This window comes from Gymnoscopelus microlampas (assembly GCF_963454915.1).
Source record: "Gymnoscopelus microlampas genome assembly, chromosome: 14".
NCBI lineage: Eukaryota > Metazoa > Chordata > Actinopteri > Myctophiformes > Myctophidae > Gymnoscopelus > Gymnoscopelus microlampas.
The window spans coordinates 26887034-26908392 of record NC_139951.1 but is presented as its reverse complement, the minus strand read 5'-3'; the positions used below and the strand labels follow the sequence as shown (position 1 = coordinate 26908392).

At 46.9% G+C, this 21359-nt stretch overlaps 1 protein-coding gene across 1 annotated transcript; it reads left to right on the top strand.

Moving 5' to 3' along the window:
* The first annotated feature begins 99 nt into the window (after nucleotides 1-99).
* Nucleotides 100-20565, top strand: prr12a (proline rich 12a). Its single transcript, XM_084079050.1, has 15 exons — nucleotides 100-1240; nucleotides 3326-3483; nucleotides 4772-4933; nucleotides 5195-10086; nucleotides 11452-11685; nucleotides 12871-13570; nucleotides 13878-14353; nucleotides 14662-14778; nucleotides 14895-15028; nucleotides 15294-15796; nucleotides 16662-16781; nucleotides 17954-18051; nucleotides 18601-18732; nucleotides 18836-18931; nucleotides 19171-20565. Exons 1-15 carry the CDS (start codon nucleotides 1158-1160, stop codon nucleotides 19306-19308), a joined length of 8043 nt encoding a protein of 2680 aa, XP_083935176.1. The 5' UTR covers nucleotides 100-1157; the 3' UTR covers nucleotides 19309-20565.
* The last annotated feature ends 794 nt before the right edge of the window (nucleotides 20566-21359 follow it).

Below are 21359 nucleotides of genomic sequence, written 5' to 3'. Positions count from 1 at the left end.
AATGCAGGAAATCTGATTTATACTGTCAAACGCCCCCCACCCAGCATCGTTGAAAATAGGCCCACTTATAAAACAGTTTATAAAATGCATCAAACCACGCAAGAATATTTTATTGTTATTTTATAGATATATGTTTTGCTAGTTGTTGCTTGTCCTGTAAAACAGCACCCAAATAGCATAAGCTGCTGTATAGCTGCTCTACTAGATGGCAGACTGGAGGACCGGTGAATGGAGGTCAAGCAGACAGACAGTGTGTGCGTGTGTTTCAGGCAGTGATGTGAGTGAGGGGAGAGGGAGAGAACGGAGAGCCAAGCAGTCAGCCGCCTTCAAAAATGGCGTCTTCAGAGGAAAATGACTAAAAATATATAAAACGAGGCCTACTTTCTTTACACTTCTGCGTTCGTTTTGACCGCGACCGCGCTATAATCTATTAGATCGGCAACAAACTCGTCGCTGTACTTGATGAATGGCAGAAAGCAGAAATACGTGGAGAGAGAGAGAGACGAGAGAGAGGAAAAAATAGCAGCCCTGTTTTATTTTGATGCGTCGACAGCAGGGCCAGCTAGCATCTGCTAGCCCAACAACAATTTGGGGGGCGGGGGGGGAACGATTTTGCATGCAAAAGAATTATGATCTGGGGGATTTTTCGCTCATCTAATAGAGAAGGATTATCAACCAACGTGGCCTGTAGAGATTGCAATCTTTACCGACCGCGCTACCTAGCACAGTAGCACAAAAACTAGCTTGAAGAAAGGGGAGGAGAGGCATTAGAAAAGGGACGCATTCGATCAAATGTTTTTTTGGCATCTTCGTCGCGATGAGCGTGCGTGGTTTCGGAACACATTTGCATTCGTGGAAATGATAGACGGGGAAAGTATAGCAAAGGCGAAAGAGTGATTTTTTTTTTTTGGAGGTGGTTGTTGGAGAATACCCCCGTAGACCCCCCTCTTTTCCATCCAGCTTTCTCCTCCCCTCCATTTCTCTTTCAATATGCTGTTTTCCACTCCTGACGACTTGCGTATGAAACCGGGAAAATAGCACGAAAATCGAGAGCGGGGGGAGACAGGTTTTTTCCCCCCCAGCCATAATCTGTTGGGATTCCCGACTCCTCGTTGCTTTTGGTCCCTCTTTTTTTTTTTTTACATACATCAACATAAATGGATAGAAATTACCCGGGAACAGGATTCGGCGATTTGGGCGCAGGAGCTGGATGGAGTTACGAGAGATCGGCAAAAGCAAGGTATGTATGCATCCTGATTCACACAATGTGCTCTTTTTTTTTTTTTTTTTTTTTGCATCTCCGATACTCTCTTGCAAAATGCACGGCGTGCACACCCACGCAAACACATTGTCATTGTGTGGAAATGGTTGGTTTTTCGCTCCCTGCCAGTGGATGTATTGCATTGTCATCCATAATGATTGCATAGTAATATTATTATAAACAGTGATCAGGCAGTGTAGTGCGTGTCGTGGGGGTGGGCGGGGTGGAGAAAGGTAAAGGGGTATGTTGAAAATGAATTGAATGTTGATTGACAGACGGACCCTATGGGGTTTTAGGTGGACTTAATGATGGAGACAAGGGGACAGGGGGGGTTGGATGGGGGGGGGGGGCATATGTCTGTCCACCACAGCAATGCATCTGTGGGAATTATTGTTCCGTGTATACGGGCCTTGTCACGGACGGTGATAAATTCATTGATAGATGTGACTGACTGAGAGGAAATGCTGGGAGTGCAGACGCAGCAGACACACACACACACACACACACACACACACACACACACACACACACACACACACACTGCAATCCGTCCTGTGACACATTAACAACAACCAACAGGCTACATTGTAGCAGACACCAGGATGTTGTTATAACATTTGTAAGACGTCATACGAGAAATTTGCAACGCAAAATGTATTGTTTCTTTCCTCCCCCAAGCGTGTTTTCCATATTATTATTGGTCCTCCTCGTCTTTGGGGTTACATTTTGTTTTTTTATTTGCATAATTGAATTGCGATGCGTTTGATTTGAATTGCACATGGTGATTGTTAGCCTGTCTGTCTGGCCCAGACGAAAAATAATTAAAGGGCCAAATGAATCAGTGTGATCAAAATCTGACACGGTCAGAATTTAACTGGGTTATAATCACAAGGTACTTTGCTCGTCTGCTCTTTTAGCTTAGCTCGCAAGCTAGCGTTGTTTAAATGCAGGCCTAACACAGGCGTGTAGGCATGCAAAATAACTACTAAAGTAGATGGGCACACTCTACATAATTCGTCCCTAATATTTTAGTTCTAATTGACTACTGCACACGGGTCACGTGTGGTTTATTTAAACGCAGAGGACTGGTCTTTGAATCAGGGCCTAGTCTGTCTGCTACGCCTTGCTGCTATGGCGGTGGTAGGACTGAAATAAAGATACGAAGGATTCGCCAATGATGTCACAACTAAGCGTCACCTCGCGGAAGTGCTTCAGTTATAAAACTGCGCCGTTGTAACACGTTAATTAAGACTCATTTAACGTACATTAGTCGCACTACCCTGTGGCAGTACAAATATAACGTTTACTTGCGTCCACATTTACAAAAAAAGATGGAAAAAAACTCAAATGACACTTGTGGAAAAGGGTCGTGCTACTGGGGGCTACAAACACTTCCGATTTTTTGTGTCGTCACTGAGCCATCCTTGTCATCTTTATTCCAGGCTAGTGCTAGTTTATTGATAGGTTATTACTAGGTTTGGCCAACAAGCTCAATGTGAAAATGGATAATATTCGTCTTTAATGTGGAAAGATGACATTTTGGCAATTTGAGATGCTGTAACAAAAAATATATCACTTTTGTAATGTATGCCACTCATGTTGCTGAGTTGTACTCGAGATGACAAAATTTGAACATATTTATCATATGCATCCCGTCATTTAATTAGGGCATATAATCCCATGCAGCTCAGAACTTCACATAGGGGCCATTGTTCCCCCCTTTTAACACAAAGATCTATATTATTTGTATTTAATCTGCCATGAACTGGTTTGGCATTGGATTTTTCTCAGGTAGGCTACAGTTCTCTTAGATGGTAACCAGACTGATAGATAACATTGACTTTAAAAGTCATCATTTAAATCTGTATGTATTTTTTCCCCATTTGTTTTTACAGTAAAATATTTTGCTGTCAAATTATTTTGACATTTTGCTAATGAGGCCAGGCACAAGAATGTTTTTCAAGGGTCACCTTTTGGGGGAGGGGCGTATGTAAATTAACCCTGAAATGAATTGATTAATGACCCTCCACATTTCCCCCTTCCTCCTGACGTCTCTCTACCTAGTCTTGTGTATGGGAGCTCCAGATCATCCCACCCTGAATCAGAGCTCCTTCACAGACAAGCCTACGCCACCCCACATCCTCTGCAGGGCTATGCCACCAATCACCACCCAGGGACCTCTGGCCAAGGCGGAGCTTGGGGAGCAGCTGGACGGAGTTTGGGTGAGATAAATGTCATATACCATCCCTGGTACTACAACAAGGGGCCCCAGTCATGAATCATTGTTTGTGGTTGAATTTGCCTGGGTACAATGTAGTCAGTGTAAAATGCTGCATTTTAGGTAATTAATTGGAAATTTGATTATTTGATTATTTTTAACAAACCACGTATTCCATGTTTTCACTTATTACCTCTAGTTATATGGTTTCCTTTCTGTTGAGTTGAGTTTCCATTGCGAGATCTCTATATTTGCAACAAAGTCTAATCTATTTCTGGTGGTGCTCGGGTGGCACAGGGGTCAAGTACCTGTCCACCACTGCGTAATCTAGAGGCTTGAATCTGCCGCGGTTTGGCTGAGCGTGTAACACAATTGGCCATGTTTAAGGGAGGGAAGCCGGACAAGGAGGGCGATTGGGGGCGGGGGGTAGGATGTCCTCCAAGTTGAGCCTCTTCACAGGCAGGTGAGCCAGTATGGTACCAATAGTAGTGGCAACACAGAAATGTGTGCCCACTGCCAGCGATTTAAGTTTTTTTTTACCTTTTCAACTGCACAGAAAATTTTGATCCATTATGATCGCTCGTCTGAGCGGTATCAGTGTGCGTCACCCAGAGAAAAAACATTCCAACCGCGACGGCCCCTTGCCTTGTAATAGCATGTGAATATACCATCTCTCGCCAAAAATGCACGATTTTCTTACCTTTTCAACTGGCCACAGAAAATGTATATCCATTATGATCGCTCATCCGGCCGTTTGTAAACACGCACGGTATCAGTGTGGGTCGCCCAGAGAAAAAACATTCCAACTGCGACAGCCCCTTGCCTTGTAATAGCATGTTGAAAATAGCATGTATTGCGAAATGCAGGGCAAAAAAAGTCAACTCAAGATACAGCTGTTTTTTATGAAAACGCTAAACAGGAAGTGGACGGAGGCGGAAATCTTCGAATTACGTTATTTCCGGATCCTTGTGAGTAGAAAGTGAAAGTGATCACTCGGGTGATAGAGAACAGCGCGATCTTTTATACAACCACAAAAAAACAAATTCTCGTTGAATATCATCCTTGGTGGTGTGGGCGTTTGGACGAATTCTCGTCCATTCTCGTCCTTGGCAGTCAATGAGTTAATTGGCATAATGACTAAATTAGGAGAAAAAAAGGGGGGAAATAATTGACTACAAAAAATAGCTTAAAATAATCTATTAATCTAATCTATTTCTGTGAAACTTGGTCTAAATATTCTCATATTCTTTCAATCAAAGTTTGTTTCACAATACTATCTCTGCTTCCATCAGGTCTCTCGGGTCTCTTTGACACGGGGTTGCACCACGCCAGCCCATCTGGTCCAGATGCTTCCGTCATGAACTTGATTTCGGCCCTGGAGTCCCGGGGTCCCCAGCCTCCACCCTCAGCCTCATCCCTTCTTTCCCAGTTCCGCACACCATCCTGGCAGACAGGTGGGGCTGTGATGAATCTTTCTTCATGTGTTGACATTTAAACAGGCCCCACAGTCAATATGACATTTACAGAGCAGCCGTCCATGTTTGGCTCTATTGTCATTCTACTGGTTTTGGTAATTGTTTTAAGAATGTGGAAATAATGCTTTTGATTAACAATGTACAGTTTTCTTACTTTGCTGTGATTATCAGTGTTTTTCAATTTAATCAGATTGATGGATTTCAGTAAATTTACCATTTGTCTTTTTTTCCTCCTAACAGCGATGCACACACCTGCTCCTGCTGAGCTCTTCATCTCCGGAGCTCTCCCCGGCTCTGGCTCCTTCCCCTCTTCCTCAGCTCTCTCAGCCTATCAGCATCCAGCCTCATTCTCTAGTCGCTCCTTCCCCACCGGCTCCCTTTCCCTGCAGGACACGCCCACATTCAGCCCCACTTCCAACGGGCTGCTCTCCCCCCACGACCCCCTGCTGCACATCAAGGCCCCCTCCCAATCCAGCCTGGGCTTCGACCGACTCCTGTCCTCGCAAGGCGCTGCTGCGGCCGCCTACAGAGGTGGCCAGGATCCCACAGGTGCCACCTCTGCCCAAGCGTCCTCAGCCAGACACCTGCAGTCACATCAGTTTAACCTGCTGTCCTCACAGTTGCAGGATCAGTCCTCCCAGCTGTACAACGCCTCAGTCTTCTCCTCAGCTCAGCCCCAGTCCCAGTCCCAGTCCAACTCAGCCCAGGAGCGGGCTATTCCCCGACAGGACAGTGTTATTAAGCACTACCAGCGGCCCACGCCGTCCCAGTCGCAGCTGTCCTCCTCTGCTGCCCACTCCCTCCAGCACTATCTTAGTTGTGGAGGGGCGGGGTATCAGCAGATAGGCAGCCACCATAGGCATGCTGGCCTTTCCTGCAGCCCCCTGGGGGACCAGAGCCCCACCTCTGAGCAAAAGGCTGCCGCCTCTCGCACTGAGCAGTACCGACCCATCATCCAGCCCCCGTATTCCTCCTCCTCCTCCTCTTCCTCATCTTCGTCTGCTGGAAAAGGTACCAAGAACAGCTCCAGCAGCGGCTATTCCTCCGCCAGCTCAGCATCCTCCTCTAGAACTCCTCACACGCCCCCTTCCGCCTCCTCTACCTCCTCTACCTCCTCTTCTTCTTCTGCTGCCACAGGCCCCCACCCCTCCAACTCCATTCCTACCTCCAGCTCTAGTGCGGCACCCTCCAGACAGCAGCCCCCGCCTCAGCCTGCTCCACCTCCGCCTGCCTCCCAGCAACAGCAGCCCCCACCTACCTCCTCTACTTCTGCACCACAGCCTCTCTCCAAGGCCTGCCTTTCAGGCTATGGTTCTCCTGTGCCCCCAGTGAAGACCCCCACCACCACCCTCACTGGTCAGACCCCTCCTCAACAGCAGCAGACCCAGTCGTACTCCCCCAACCAGCCCCCTACGCCTCATCTGCCCCAGACCTATGGCGGCTTCAGCTCTCCTCAAGCCCAAGACCTGAGCTCGGGTACTGGAGGGAAAGGCTATAGTCTAGGGGGACGAAGCCAGTCGTACTCCACTGATGTGTATGGGGCAGACTCTGCCTACGGTTCGCTTCCCTCTTCCCTAGGTGGAGCTGGAAGCCCATCGCTAGGCTATGGAGCCCCAGGTCACTCCCCTGCTCTTCTAAGGTCAAGTGGCTCGTCAGGCAGTGGAGCATCTGGCGGAGGAAGCAGTAATAACACAGCAGGTGGAAACTCTGGGTCTGGTGGAGGAGCTGGGAGTAGCATGGCCAATGAGAGAGGTGGGGGAGGGGGTGGAGGCAGTTCTTATCATATCCCAGATTCTAGTCCCTCCCCATCTGGCAACTCTGGTATCATCCGTCCAGGGTTGCATTCCCCAGTGCCTGCCTGCCCTACTCAGTCTCCAGGAGGTGCTGGCTCCAACAAGTACATATCCTCGGTTCTCTCCCCCACCTTCTTGGCCTCCCCGCAGGGCTACCCTGACACCAGAGGCCCCAGCTCCCAGCCCCAGTCCTATCACCCTACCTCGTCCAAATCCAAGTCTGACACTTCCATGCTAGGAGTGGGCACTCAGAGGTCCCAAGAGGAAGTAGACGACGACGACGATTTCTTGATCCAGCACCTTCTTCAAGCGCAGGCCAGTCCTACTCCCCAGTCGGCCCATCACCACCCGCAACAACAACAACCACAACAGACATCTCAACAGCAGCAGGCTCAGCCCCAATCTGTGCCGTCAAACTCTGATGCAGGCAAAGGCCTCTCTTATGATATGGGCAAGAGTTCTGAGGAGAGGTACCACCTTCAGAGTGTCATCCGTACCCACAGTGCCACCTCCAGCGCTGGAGTTGCCAGTGCTGCGTCTGGAGGGACCATCTCTGGCTTGGAAAACCAGCTGGAGATGTCTCTGAAAAAACAACATCAACAACATCTTCATCAACAACAACAAAGGAATGATAGATCTGTTGGAAGCAGTAGGAGTAGCGGGGGGAGAGGCAGTGCTGAACAAGCGCATCCCCACCTCCATCACCATGACAACCTGGATTCAGTGGTCCACTATGGACGGGGTGACCCATACTCCCAGCACTCCCTCACTCCCCAGCACTCCTCCCACAGTCAGCATGTGTCCTCGCACTCACAAATGCAGTCCCACAGCCAATTGGAGCTACAAAAGAAGCCTCAAGAACGCGCTGAAATACCGTACCCCCGGAAAACTCCGGAAGTCCCACAACAGCATCCCCAGTCCCAAGCGACTGCTTCACTCATGGACTCCCCCACTGATCAGTCCCGCCAGCCCCCGCACCTGCTCCAGTCAGTGCTGTCCCATACCACCCGAAACAAGATGGAGCCCCATCAACATCAGCAGCAGCACCATAAATTGGACTCGCATCAGCAGCATCAGCAACAGCAACACCATAAAATAGACTCGCACCAACAACAACAACAACAACAACATCAACAGCACCACAAAATGGACTCCCATCGTCAACATCAGCAGCATCACAAGATGGACTCACACCAACAACAACAACAACATCAACAGCACCACAAAATTGACTCCCACCAACAACATCAACAGCAGCATCACAAAATGGACTCCCACCAACAACAACACCAACAACAGCACCAGAAAATGGACTCCCACCAACAGCAACATCAGCAGCACCACAAAATGGACACTCATTCACAGCAGCATCAGCAGCACCACAAGATGGACTCTCACCCACAATCGCAGCAGCAGCATTCTATTAGTCAACAGCAGGCCGTCATGGAAGGTACTGGTGGGCGAATGGGCTCAAGCAAACACCAGGCCCAGCCTCAATCCCAGGCCACCCAGCTCCAGCTCCAACTTCAATCCCAGGCCCTGGAGGTGGCGGCGGCTCACTACAGCCATGGCTCACAGCAGCACGACCAGACCCAGGCCAAGCAGAGTTCAGTGGTCTCTTCTTTGGACATGCTAGAGCGTTCGCTCTCCCAGACCTCTAACCCGGACACGGGGGTCGTAGAGGAGAGGCGAGGTGGAGGGGGCAGTGGGGGAAGTGCAGAGCGCCACAGGCAACAGCAGCAGCAAGAACAGCAGCAGCAAAGGCAACACCAGTCCCACCACCAAACGCAGCAAACCCACCACTCGCAACAGCACTCTGCATCCGAGCTCCACTCCTTCCTCTCTGAGCCCGACTTGGGTTTGTCCACTCCATCTCACATGCACCACCTGCCACCGCACCATCAGCAGCAACAACAGCAGCAGCACCCCAACTCGCACCACCAACAAACCCATCCCCACCACTCTCACTCCCAGCAGCAGCAGCCCCAGCATGCTCACCACTCTCAGCCTCAGCCTGACCCCCAGCAGCCCCTCACATCCCAGCTCACTCCCCAGCAGGCTCAGATGGATCAGCAGCGTTCAGAACAACACCAGTTCGACTCAGTCAGTCCCGTGGAGAAGACGAGCCAGAACCAACAGAGCAACCGTTTTGTCCCGCTGACGTCTATCTGCTTCCCTGACTCCCTCCTTCAGGATGAGGACCGCTCCTTCTTTCCAGGAATGGAGGACATGTTCTGTGCAGACGACTACAAGTCCAGTTGTTCTGGAGGCACAGGGCCAGGGCAGGAGGAGATGAACCAAAGCCAGACTGGTCAAGAGGGATTAGACTCGATGAAGGCGGGGCAGAGTGGAGGTGGGTCGGGAACAGGTGCTGGAGCTGGCTATGACATGATGAGTCACCATGGTGGGGAGCAGGATTATAGCCAGTACTGTCATGGCCTGGAAGAGTCCAACAATAATGCGATGACTCTGGATCTGGACTCGCTGAAGTCCCATGAGCTCCCTTCTACCGTCAACACCGAACAGCTTGGCCTAATTCAATCTCAGGCCCCAGGGATGGGCCTGGGATCCACCGGTACTGGTTCCACCAACTCTGGCGGGAAACCTCCCTCCGGGCCTGGAGTAACTGGGACAGGAACCAGCTCTGGAGGCCTGCAATCTCCCATTTTCTGCTCCTCACGTCCCAAGAAGCTCCTTAAGTCAAGTTCTTACCATCTCTTAAAGGAGCGGCGGGACCCCAATACGCTGCCCAAGAAGAGTTACGCCCAAGAGTACGAGTTTGAAGACGACGAGGACAAAGCCGACCAGCCAGCTGACATCCGCCTGAACAGCCGGCGACTCCCTGACCTCCTGCCGGACTTGGTGTCCAGCTGTAGAAAGGGAGGCGGGGCAGGAAGTGGAAGTGGGTCTCTCAGTCCCTTAATGAGCGACCTTGACTTTTACCACTCCTCCGGCTACTCCTCCCTCGGCCCGCCACCTCTGCTGCCCCACGATGGCCCCAAGAAGAGGGGTCGAAAGCCTACGAAGCCCAAGAGAGAGGGACCCCCAAGACCTAGAGGCAGGCCTCGCATCCGCCCTCTGCCAGAGCCTTATAGCCCCCGGGGTATGATGGGGGAGATAGGCGGAGCGGCCCCAGGAGGCGGAGCAGGGTTCAGCGTGGAAGGGCGAGGTAGAGGAAGAGGCCGTGGGGGCCGGGGGAGAGGAGGGAAGAGAGAGGACATGTACATGGAAATGGGCGGGAAGGAACAAGACCAGATGCACCCCCATCACCTCCATCAGCAGCAGCCGCTTCACCACCAACCCCAGCAGCAGCACCATGAACCCATCCCACCTTTGAAGGTGAGCACAAGAACCTCTCCCTTTAGGATGGTTGTTGGAAGAGCAAAGCGAGAGGGACCCCCGCCCCCCTTCTTTCTCTTCTAAGGTTGCTTTTTGGAGGGTAGTGTGCAGGGTGGTCAGAGTTTATGTTAGTAGTTAATTTTCGAACCAATTTAAAAACTCCCCAAGTCAGGCAAATTAAGATATCGTACGACTCAATGTCCAGAAAAGATATAGCATATACACGTGCCACAAGGACACAGAGGCCTAACTTCCCAGATAGCTTGCAAGTCCTAATATCTGTGTCTTCCCTTCAGTGAGCTGTGTCCTAAGTGGGTTGCACTCGTTCCAACATGAGGAACCAGAACTGGTTCAGACACAACGGCATTAACAGTTCCCACTAATGATTTCTAGATTTCTTTAAAATTAAATTATGTATTCGTCCTTTGAGTCTGTTGGCTATGAGCATGTGACTGAGACTGTGACGTCAAGTACAGTGAGTGAGTGGAGCAGAGAGTGGAGCACTGTGTGAAATGTACGCATATCTCAGAGCAAGTGTTGAGTAGGGCTGTCAATGAATATTCCATATTCGAATATAGTGATCTAATAAGTGATCTAAAAACTATGTTTGGAACGTCTCACGGTAAAACGTCCGTGTCACATTTCTCATGTATCTTAATTTTAATTCAACATAAAAGTATCGAAAGTAGGCTATACATATGAATCTGACTGAATAAACTGATTTACAACTTACCGTTTCATGTCAAGGTAAATATTGTTCCACTTTCTCCGGAACAGTTTGGAAATCATTATCATAAATTAATTATTATGAATCATTATATTACCTAGGCTCATAAGCCTATAAAATGCTGCTTCTCAGCACCAAGCCACCAACCATAGGCGGCGCATAGACAGAAAGAGATTAAATTAAGCTTTACTGCATACAATATTTTATATAAAAAATGATATATATTCGAAAGTCGATATATTTGAATAGTTTGAATATATCTATAAAAAGGAATATTCAAATATAATTTTTGGCCCATTTTGACAGCTCTAGTGTTAAGAGAGTATGAACAGACAAAGTAATCAAGTGTGGTTGCACTTGAGTTCAATGGTGTTGATTTTTTACTGCTTGATATGCATAATTGATTCCATGTAAAAAATCTATAAAAATTGAATGAGAAAAAAAAGTGTGGTTGCACTTAAGGTTGCAGGGTGAAGACAAATGCATGAAATGAAATGTGTTGTAAGCTTGTAGATCTGCTATTTTCACCGAATGTTCTCCTATTAGGTCATGCCCCAAAAAAGAGAAGCTAGGATTCATTGTGGTAAACACACTGATATTAAATAGATATTATTTGCCCACTTCTATCACTTTTTTAGATCAAGCTGCCAATCGGTACCCTGTCCTCGTCCACCTCGGATGCTTTACTGAGGACAGATTCTCTGTCCGGCACGGACCCTGCGCTTTCGGACGGCTCTGTGGGCTCGGCCCCGTCCCTCGGTCTGAGCCCTGGACCTCCCTGCAGCACAGAGGGCAGCAGGAACCAGGAGAAGGACAAGCAGAAGAACCAGATGTGCAGTGATGGAATGGATGGAGAGGGGTTGGAGGAAAGGGTAAGGGGCTCAAACACTCTGTCGGGTGGAAACCTCATATGTCCAAAACTGTTACATTTCTGGATTCAAATTCAAAAATAGCAAACAAAATATTTTTGTGTACTTTTGTGTGACAGTAGTATGACGAAGCAGGGCATTCGTTTACAAAACAAAGTAAAAAAACCCAATGTGAAAATAGCTGCTCCACAAGCTCCCAACTTGTTGCAAGCTTGTAGATCGGCTATTTTTGAACTTTTGTGTGTGGGGGGGGGGGGGTTCTTTCTGGAGGGTGGGTGGGGGGGGGGGGGGGGGGCGTTAGTCTCTCAAGCCATGGAACATCTTCCACAATCTCTGAATGCTACAGAGAGTCTGTAACTGCCCCTTCTGAAAGTCGCGATATATTTTAGAATGCTCTTTCAAATATATTTTAGAATTTCCATTTCTGCTAAGCAGCAACCTAGATATATTTAGACTAATTTGATTTACAGTAGGATGTATTTACGTGACTGCAAAGACAAAAAACGCAGTGGGTTGGAGGCCAGACAACTTGGCATTTTCAGAACTTTTACAGACTGTTCGGCAGAGGCATTTCAAAACCATGTGAGCCAACAGTCTGTCTCAAGAGACTACCCAAATAGGGACGATAGGTTGTAAGTGGCTAAGGACAAATCTTCCACGTTTATGTAAGGCAAGAGAGGATATGTAAAACTTTGAATTTACGATTAAATACATCATCATATGACCATGACACTCGACAAAAACAACGTATGTTTAACAAGACGTGTCACGTTAACATTTTTCAATTATACAATTAATAATTCTTGTTGAGTGACATACACTTATTTACATGGTATAAGTTAGCCTGTACTGTGATTTGGTTCAACGTTCATTGTGTTTCCTGGCTCCAAGCCTCATAATCACTAAAGAGAAGAAAAAAAAAGAATCACACCCACTTTTCAAATTTTGTGTTGCAACCATCAATGGCTTGTTCTAGGTCGGAGGAAGAACCAACCTCAGTCAGTGCCTTTGTGGGCGGGACTAAGTCTCTAGGTTTGTCCGAGACCCCCCTGTGCCAGACAAGAATAAAATACACAGAAAACGGCTACTTACATTGACAAACTGCTAAATATTTGGTACACAATTTCTCTTCTGCCTGACCTTCCATCTCCACCTGTCTATTAACCTCCCACCTTTGCATCCCACCAGGGTGAAGAGAGGGACTCAGAGTCCAAGGCTGGCTTCATGGCCTCATTTTTGGACTTTCTCAAGACAGGGAAGAAAGGTCCAGACTTGGACATCCCGCCAGGAATGGAACATGGCAATGGTGAAGCCTCTCTCTGCAAGTCAGGGGGTCTCCGTCCACTATCTCCTGCCCCTCCTCCTCCACCACCTCCACCTCCATTTGGGGATGGAGAAGGTAATGGGGGGCTGGCCCTCGGCGGCTGCCACAGCCCCAAGAGGCTGGAGGATGAGCTTAAACGGAATCTGGAGACACTGCCCTCGTTCTCTTCAGACGAGGAGGACTCAGTCGGAAAGAACCAGGACCTCCAGAAAAGCATCTCGTCAGCCATATCGGCCCTCTACGACACGCCCCAGCTGGGCTCCAGCCTCCAGGGCCCTCTGCCCGATTCACCGCCAGAGCCGCATTCCCAGCCTCAGCCCAGCCCTTCTCCGCTCACTCCCACTCTGCAGCCCCCGACCCTCAGCCCCCAGCCCACGGTGCACAGCCCTCATGTCCAGGCGCAGTCAAATGAACCGGCCGTGCTCCAACGGGAAGATGGCGAGACGGAGGAGAACGAGGAGGACGAGAATGAGGAGAGGACGATGGGAAGTGAAGACGAGGAGAGCGATAGGATGGAAGAGAAGGAGCCACAGCTGGAGACTTTGGGTGCAGCTAAGTTGGAAGGTAAGACAAACTGAGCATCAGGCATGGTAGGACTCCTTAGTTACCAAGTTGTTTCCTTTCATCTCATGCCCCAGTTTTCCCTCTCTTGTCCCCATTTTTCTAAATTGATTTTTTACAGCTCAGCTTATGACAGTGAATTTTATTTCCCTCAGGCCGGAGCTGTTACTGTATTTTTGGTCCACTAAATTATTTCCCTCCTATGTGCTCTGCTGAAAATTGATATCAAGAAAATTACGTCTTGTGGCTTTGGTTTGACTGCAAGCTGGTCTTGCCAGATTGTCTAACGTTGCCCTCCTTTTCCTCCCAGCGTCCATCTCCGAACCTGCCCTGACACCGGAAGCCCCAGACTCTCCCCCTGTCCCTCCATCTCCTGCCTCATCCTCCACGCCATCCCACTCCCCTCTGCCTCCCCTCTCGCTCCCCTCACCCCTTCCGCCACCCGAGGAGCAGCAGGAAAAATCCCAGCCCCCTAGCCCAGTCCCTTCTGCAGCCCCGTCTTCACCTCCCCCTGCCGCTATGCCCGCATCCGCAACATCTCCTCCACCCTCCTCACCATCCCCAGACTCCGCTCAGGAGGAGTCCCCTCAGCCGTCTCCAGAGCCCCCCGCCTCACCAGAGGAGCCGCCAGCCCCCAAGATCACCTCCCTGCACCTGGCCGAGAAACAGGAGGATGCCGCCATTGTCGGGGAGAGTGAGGAGGATGAGAGTGAGAGCGGAGGCGAGGGCATCTTCCGTGAGAGAGACGAGTTTGTGGTGCGCGTGGAAGACATCCGGACTCTCAAGGTATTCTGTGTGCATTTGTACGTTCAAGTGTGTACAGTTCATCTGTAGGGCGCAGGTGCATAATCCTCGATGTGTTATGTACCATTTTGTGCAACGTCCAATTTACATTGTGTTCTTTTCATTCGCCTGTGTGTGTGTGTGTGTGTGTGTGTGTGTGTGTGTGTGTGTGTGTGTGTGTGTGTGTGTGTGTGTGTGTGTGTGTGTGTGTGTGTGTGTGTGTGTGTGTGTGTGTGTGTGTGTGTGTGTGTGTGTGTGTGTGTGTGTGTGTGTGTGTGTGTGTGTGTGTGCGCGCGCGTGCGTGCGCGTAGGTGGCCCTGCAAACAGGTCGTGAGCCGCCACCCATTTGGAGGGTGCAGAAAGCCCTGCTGCAGAAATTCAGCCCCGAGATCAAAGATGGGCAAAGACAGTTCTGTGCCACTAGCAATGTAAGAGCACTCTAGGATCAAATGATCTGTCAAATGTTAACGCTGCAGATATGCAAAGATTTAAAGATGTGATTTCTTTTTAGCAACTAAATGGCCCTCTCCCTTCTCTTCCTCAGTACCTCGGTTACTTTGGAGATGCCAAGAGGCGGTATCAACGGCTCTACGTCAAATTCTTGGAGAACGTCAATAAGAAGGACTATGTCAGAGTCTGCTCGAGAAGACCCTGGCGCAAAGCTGCCCCTGCTCTCAGGTTTGCCCAGTTTGCCATTTGTTAACTCATGTCTTTTATTATATACGATTCAAGGTTATTTATTGTCACATTCACATATAGTACAATAGCAACGTTACAGGTATTGCAATCCCCAATCGTGTTTTATTTTAACAAATTAAATTCAGGCTGTTCTATTGCTTTGCAAGTAGATACTGTAAGTGAAGCTTGACTGCAGTATCTACCTGTTTGCATCCAAAGTGATTTGCATCTCACGTGACACAACTCCCTTCCTCCACTGCAACAGGCGACAGACGCTTCCTCGAATGGCTTCGCCCCCTGCGCCCCCTGCGCCCCCGGTCGCACCGCGAGTGGTGGAGAAAGAGGAGAGAGTGACTCCACCCATCCAACGCGAACAGAGGGAGCGAACAAGGGCAAGAGAGCAACGGGAAAAGAAGGAAGCTGCAGCGGCTGCGGCCAAAGCCAAGGAGAAGGAGAAGGAAAAGGAGAAGGAGGAGAGAGAGAAGGAAAAGGAGAGAGAGAAGGAGAAAGAGAGGGAGAGAGAAAGGGAGAAGGAGAAGGAGAAGAGAGTACTACCACATCAGGAGAAGGTGGAGAAAAGGGCTGCCGCCACTGCGGAACGAGGGAAAGGGAAGGTGGAGAAGAGGGAGAAAGCAGAACGCCCGCCCAAGTCCAAGCCCGCCAAGGTGAAGGCAGAGCCTCCGCCCAAGAAGAGGAAGAAGTGGCTGAAGGAAGTCCCTTCATCATCTGATTCTGATTCGTCAGAGGAAGCGGTTAGCGAGGAAGAAAGTGAGGCACCATTTTGTTTCGCGATCACCTGCGTTTCTCCATCAGTCAGCCATTTTAGTTGTGTTTCTGTCTCTGTTGATGTTGGAAGTCAATTTGTTTGCATACAGTATTACCATCAATTTGGCTGCTCATTCAGTCGGGCAATAATAAACAAGCTGTTGTTGCTTCTCCAGGCAGCCACATTGCATCAGTTAGCATACAATGCCAGTCAGCGGGTTTTATCATTTCAAAGGCTATTTCAACTTTTTGGCAGTCTCAGCACATAGATGAGATGATGACAGCAGAGAGCAGGAAACAAAAAAGTCAAGATGTATGTGGGTCACCAATGGTGACAGAAGTGAGGTATTCAGTGGTTGTAACGTGCCCCTTCAGCTAATTTGATTCAATGGTTTCCCCCATAACTTTAACCAAAACCACACACATGACTGTGCTTGAAACCATACTACTAGCATATAATGCCATAGCAGTGTATTACCAACAGTGTTGCAAAGTGGTCGTGTCAGCGGTGATAATAATAGGACACTTTTGCCTAAATGCCATTTCAGGAGGAGCGTAAAAATTGTGAACCACTTACGTCTTAAACCCTATACAGTATACTTTGTTGGCGGGAGTCCCTCGGGGGTCTATACTAGGCCCCATCCTTTTCCCCCTGTAGACTGTATCTTTTCGCTAAGAATAGACGATCGCAGTAGACTTTAACTTGACTCTCAAAACCCTAACTGTACTTGTCCATTTGTCTAAAAGGTCTATATTCCTTTGGGAGTCAATGTATAGCAATACTGGTATTGGCATACAGTATGAAGATATTAAATACCAGAAGGTGGGCTTTAAATCTTTTCTCTCTCTCTTTCTGTCTGGAACACAGTGCCAGTGAAAGGTGGAGTGAACAACCGCGCTATGAGGGAGATGTTCAGGAGCTACGTGGAGATGCTGGTCAGCACGGCCCTGGACGCTGACATGATTCAAGCTCTGGAGGACACAGATGGTGAGGATTTGTCACATACACACACACAAACACACTTCCATCCCTGGTAGAAGTTTGCGTTCTGAGCTCATCTAATATTTGACAATTTGAGCCTTATTTCGAAAGCTCTTGACATGCTGGAGCGCGGGAGGGGTGTTTCAAAGACAGAATGAGTAGCTGAAGACGCTGCCAGTGGGCGCCTGCTCCCGGTTGAATACTGGCGAGATTTTCTAAATCGTTAAATGTGTGAGAGAGTATACTGCAGCTAATGTGCGTGACTGGGGTATGGATGAGCCAGCTGTCTCCGAGGCATGAGGCATTGCCACGGTTTGCTTTCCACAGACATTTCCAGGTAATGTTGAACACCTGTGAGAGCCTACTGTAAGTAAGTCAACAACGCTAACCAGCTATTACCAAGTGTCTTTTAAAGACCTAAGTCTTTAAAAGACATAAGTCTTTTAAAGACATAAGTCTGTCATCAGTGGTATAAAGTAACTAAGTACATGTAAGTAAGTACTTAAGTACAATTTTGAGGTATTTGTACTTTACTTGAGTATTTCCAATTTCCAATATTTTCACTTCTACTTCACTACATCTCAGAGGCAAATATTGTATTTTACTCCACTACAATTATTTCAAAACTTTAGTTACTAGTTGCTTTGTAGATTTTGATTATTATTAAAAAAAACATACATTAACCACTTCAGCCCTAGATACATTTCGGCCATTTGAAAATAGCCGATCTACAAGTTCACAATGCGTCGCGATGCGACACATTGTGAGTTTGTAGATCTACTATTTTCAAATTATTTTTATGCATTTGAAATGGGACATTCTGCATAATGAGTACTTTTTCTTTTGGTAAGTACATTTTGATGCCAACACTTTTATACTTTTACTCTAGTACATTTTTGAATTCTGGACTTTTACTTGTAAAAGTATTTCTACATTGCAGTATTGATACTTTTTCTTAAGTAAAACATTTGAGTACTTTTCTCACCACTGTCTGTCATACTGTTGGCACTCACAGAAAACCAGACAGACAAGGTTCTAGGGTGCAGAAGGAGACGGCGCAGCACTGCTAATGTGCTGGAGCACAGATAGAACTGGTTTGAGTCTGCCCTCTGGCTTTGGTACTGACAGGTGTATAAGCCATGACTCACAAGTCTTGCTTTGTCTCGATTGGTTCTCAGATGAGCTGTACCTCCCCCCGATGAGGAAGATTGACAGCATCCTCAGCGAACAGAAGAGGAGGCTGTTGAGGAGAATCAGCATGAGCTCACAGCACCAGGTAATCTGCTCTGAATATCCAACTTCTGTCTGTCTTGCACTCGCCATCGGTATCAAATGGCAGGAGCAGAGTGGAATAGTTCCTTCTGGTTTGCTTTTTGTCCCAGTGTTAATTGTTGTAAAGACAGATTTACGCTTGTATGTACAGGATTTGGACTTTCATTTTTAGTTTAGTTTATTTCAGTCAATTTTGTGGTAACAAAAAAAGAAAAGAAAAAAGATTTGTGGTAATATTACAGTAATAGGTGACAATTGGGTCTGTCCATGGCTGTTTACTTGCAACACCAATATATCCCCTTATCCCCTTATTATAACTTACTCAAGTTTTAAATGTATTTGCTATATAATGTATGTAACAATTGTGTGTAGTGCACTTTCTTTTCATCAAAGGTAAATCTTAAAGTGTAAATCCTAAAGTACAGGGGTTAAAAACAACACCAAAAAGACTACATCTATAACTATATAGTATATACTTGTATATCTATCTGTCTGAAATATAATATACCATGTGCCGATATTTGACTTCCTCCTGACTTCTTTTCTTTGGCAGGAGGTACTGCATGCCTACCCTCAGATCATTGTAGATCCCCTGGACACAGGAGTGGTGAGAGTGCGGCTCAGTGGGGACGCGTACAACCGCAAGACCCTCAACAGAGTGAAGAAAACCCTTCCCAGACCACAGGTACGCTTGTCACGACGCGCCACACATGCCACAGTGCTGCATGATTTAACGTCGCTCACAGCTCTGTGATTTGATTTGAATGTGTGAACATCTCTGCTTTCAGGACCTTAAGCTGTCAGCCGACACACATGGGATCTACAGTCTGTACCACTCTCTGCATCACTATAAATACCACACCTTCTTACAGTGCAAAAAAGAGGTAAGCGCCCCTCTCCCAAGTATGATTATGCTTTGATAGTTATCATATATTTGCAATTTAACACCTTCCTCTATTATCTAGACTAGACAGTAAAACCCTCACCGTTAATGTATCCATTTGTAACTGAGAGAGAGGGTAGCCTCAGATTTTACTGTGTAAGTATTGTGTTTTGAAATGATCCAACTTCTTGGACTGGGCACATGCATGAATCCTGATATGAACCTTTTTCCATTGTCCAGACCAACACTATTGAGCAGGCTGCGGAGGACCCTGGTCAGGAGGAGGTGGTGCAGCAGTGCATGGCCAACCAGAGCTGGCTCGACAGCCTCTTCGCCTCCTTCATCGAGCTGCTCACGTTCAGCACCAAGAAGGCATAAAGGACGAAGGGAGGAAAGAGAGGAAGAGGATACGATACGAAAAGAAAAAGAAATAAATGGGCGAAAAGAGACTAGAAAGAAAGCAGGAATAGATGGACCCTGCTGTATAGCCCCACACCCCCCAGAACCCCCTTGAAGTCTTTCAGATCTGAGGGAAGAATTTGCAGGGCCCTCGTTGAACACAAGGGGTCCATTCATGTGAACTTGGACACCGACCTCTCTTTTTTTGTTGTTGCTCAATGACTGTGATAAAGAAAGGTCTTACTTTGAGCGTGGGAGGGGCCCCCACTGGTTCAAGGGTCACCCACAGCTGGTCAAGAGGATACTTGACAATTGTGCGAAGAAGAGACATGAGGGTGAAAGGTCAACGGAGGAGCTATAGCACCAAGTCGCGGAGGAGTCGCAAGGCATCATGTAACTGTGTGTCAAGAAGACAATAGTTTAAAGAGAAACTATTACTGTTTAATTTTTACATAAATTATTTTTTTGAAAAGACCTTTAACGTTAGCGGTTGGCTTTTGAAAAGAGTGGAAGAGGGAGAGAATGCTTTTTAAAAACTGCGTGTAGAGTGTGCTGTGAGCAGTGTGAACATGGACACGTCAGCGGAAAGAATTGCAACTTGAAATGTGTTAATTAACGCTCGCGCTCATTCTATGCTACATAAGGGGCAGCGCCGGGCAGCTATGTGATAATATATAAACACATTTTTATTATTTATATGAGGTTTTTAACATAAACTCTCACAAAGCGCTGGTTTGCTGCCCTAACATTTTAAATAACTTTTTCTTTTCTCCACAGGTTAAATATACAATCGTAATCCGCATATCCAAGCCGTCTTCCCCTTTCTTCTATACAAAAGAGCAGAAGTTGAGACAGAAATATAGTATCAAATACAGTATGGCTGTAAAAAGAAGAGAATGGGAAAGTATATTTGAAACTTTTAACATTGTAGTGCTTCAGTTCAGTCATGAAAACCATGCAGGTGCAAAGAAAAAGAAATAAATAACTATCCATTCCCCACACAGGATGGAGTATAAATAAGTAATATTTAAAGAGGAAATAGTCATTTCATTTTTATCATTTTGATGTTTGTGCATACTATGACTTATTTTGGAAACAATCTAATTTTCCAAAAAAAAAGAAAGAAAAAAGGAAAATCTTTGTGTAAATATTGTACAGTTCTTGACAAAATTCTTTGTTCTTCTGTACATTAACTCTACTGTATTTGAGAAACAAATAAAATCTGCAAAGAACAAATTGTGTTTGGTGGTGGTGCATGCATGCATTCAGCTTTCTCTCAACTATTCAGAAAAAAAGCTATACAAAAGTATACAATAACTAAAGGTCAGTAGTAGGCTATACATACAAATACCTTAATCATATTTGAATTTGTTTCTTTTTTTTGATGGTCGTTCTGCGTCAGCCTATGCTCGTCAAGCAACTAACTTCCGGTTGGTGGACTTCAAAATAAGAGTATTGACTAATACATATTGTGGAAAAGCACAGTAGAAATCTTCAGGAATGTAACGGTAACACAGACATATATAAATATATATATATATGGCACTATTTGTGTAGTTTATTGGGACAGTGCTAAATGCTACTGACATTCTTGAATATGTGTTGTATTGGCAAAAATATACATTTCAAAATGGTGCCTCGGTGCAAATGATTGCTTTCCAATGTCCATTTACAACAATGTTGAAAAAAAGATAAAACAATTTCATAATCTTTCATAATATTCATTACACTCTAAATGGATGATCAGTCACCTGCAGTTACACACAGGGCTTGTCACACACAATGTACATTATGTTAAAATGTACATTATGTCCAAATAGAATAGAAGCATTTCAGACAACAAGCAGACAGCTTGGGGAGTGCAATTGTTATATTGTAGATAATTGTCCATCCTTTTTAAACGCATTTTGCACCGTCCGAAACAACAAAAAAATTGATACGAATTGGCCAGTTCATGATGATGATGATTATGAACAGAATTCCTGATACGGTCTAGACCAGTGGTTCTCAGGGTCCAGGGAGGCAGGGAG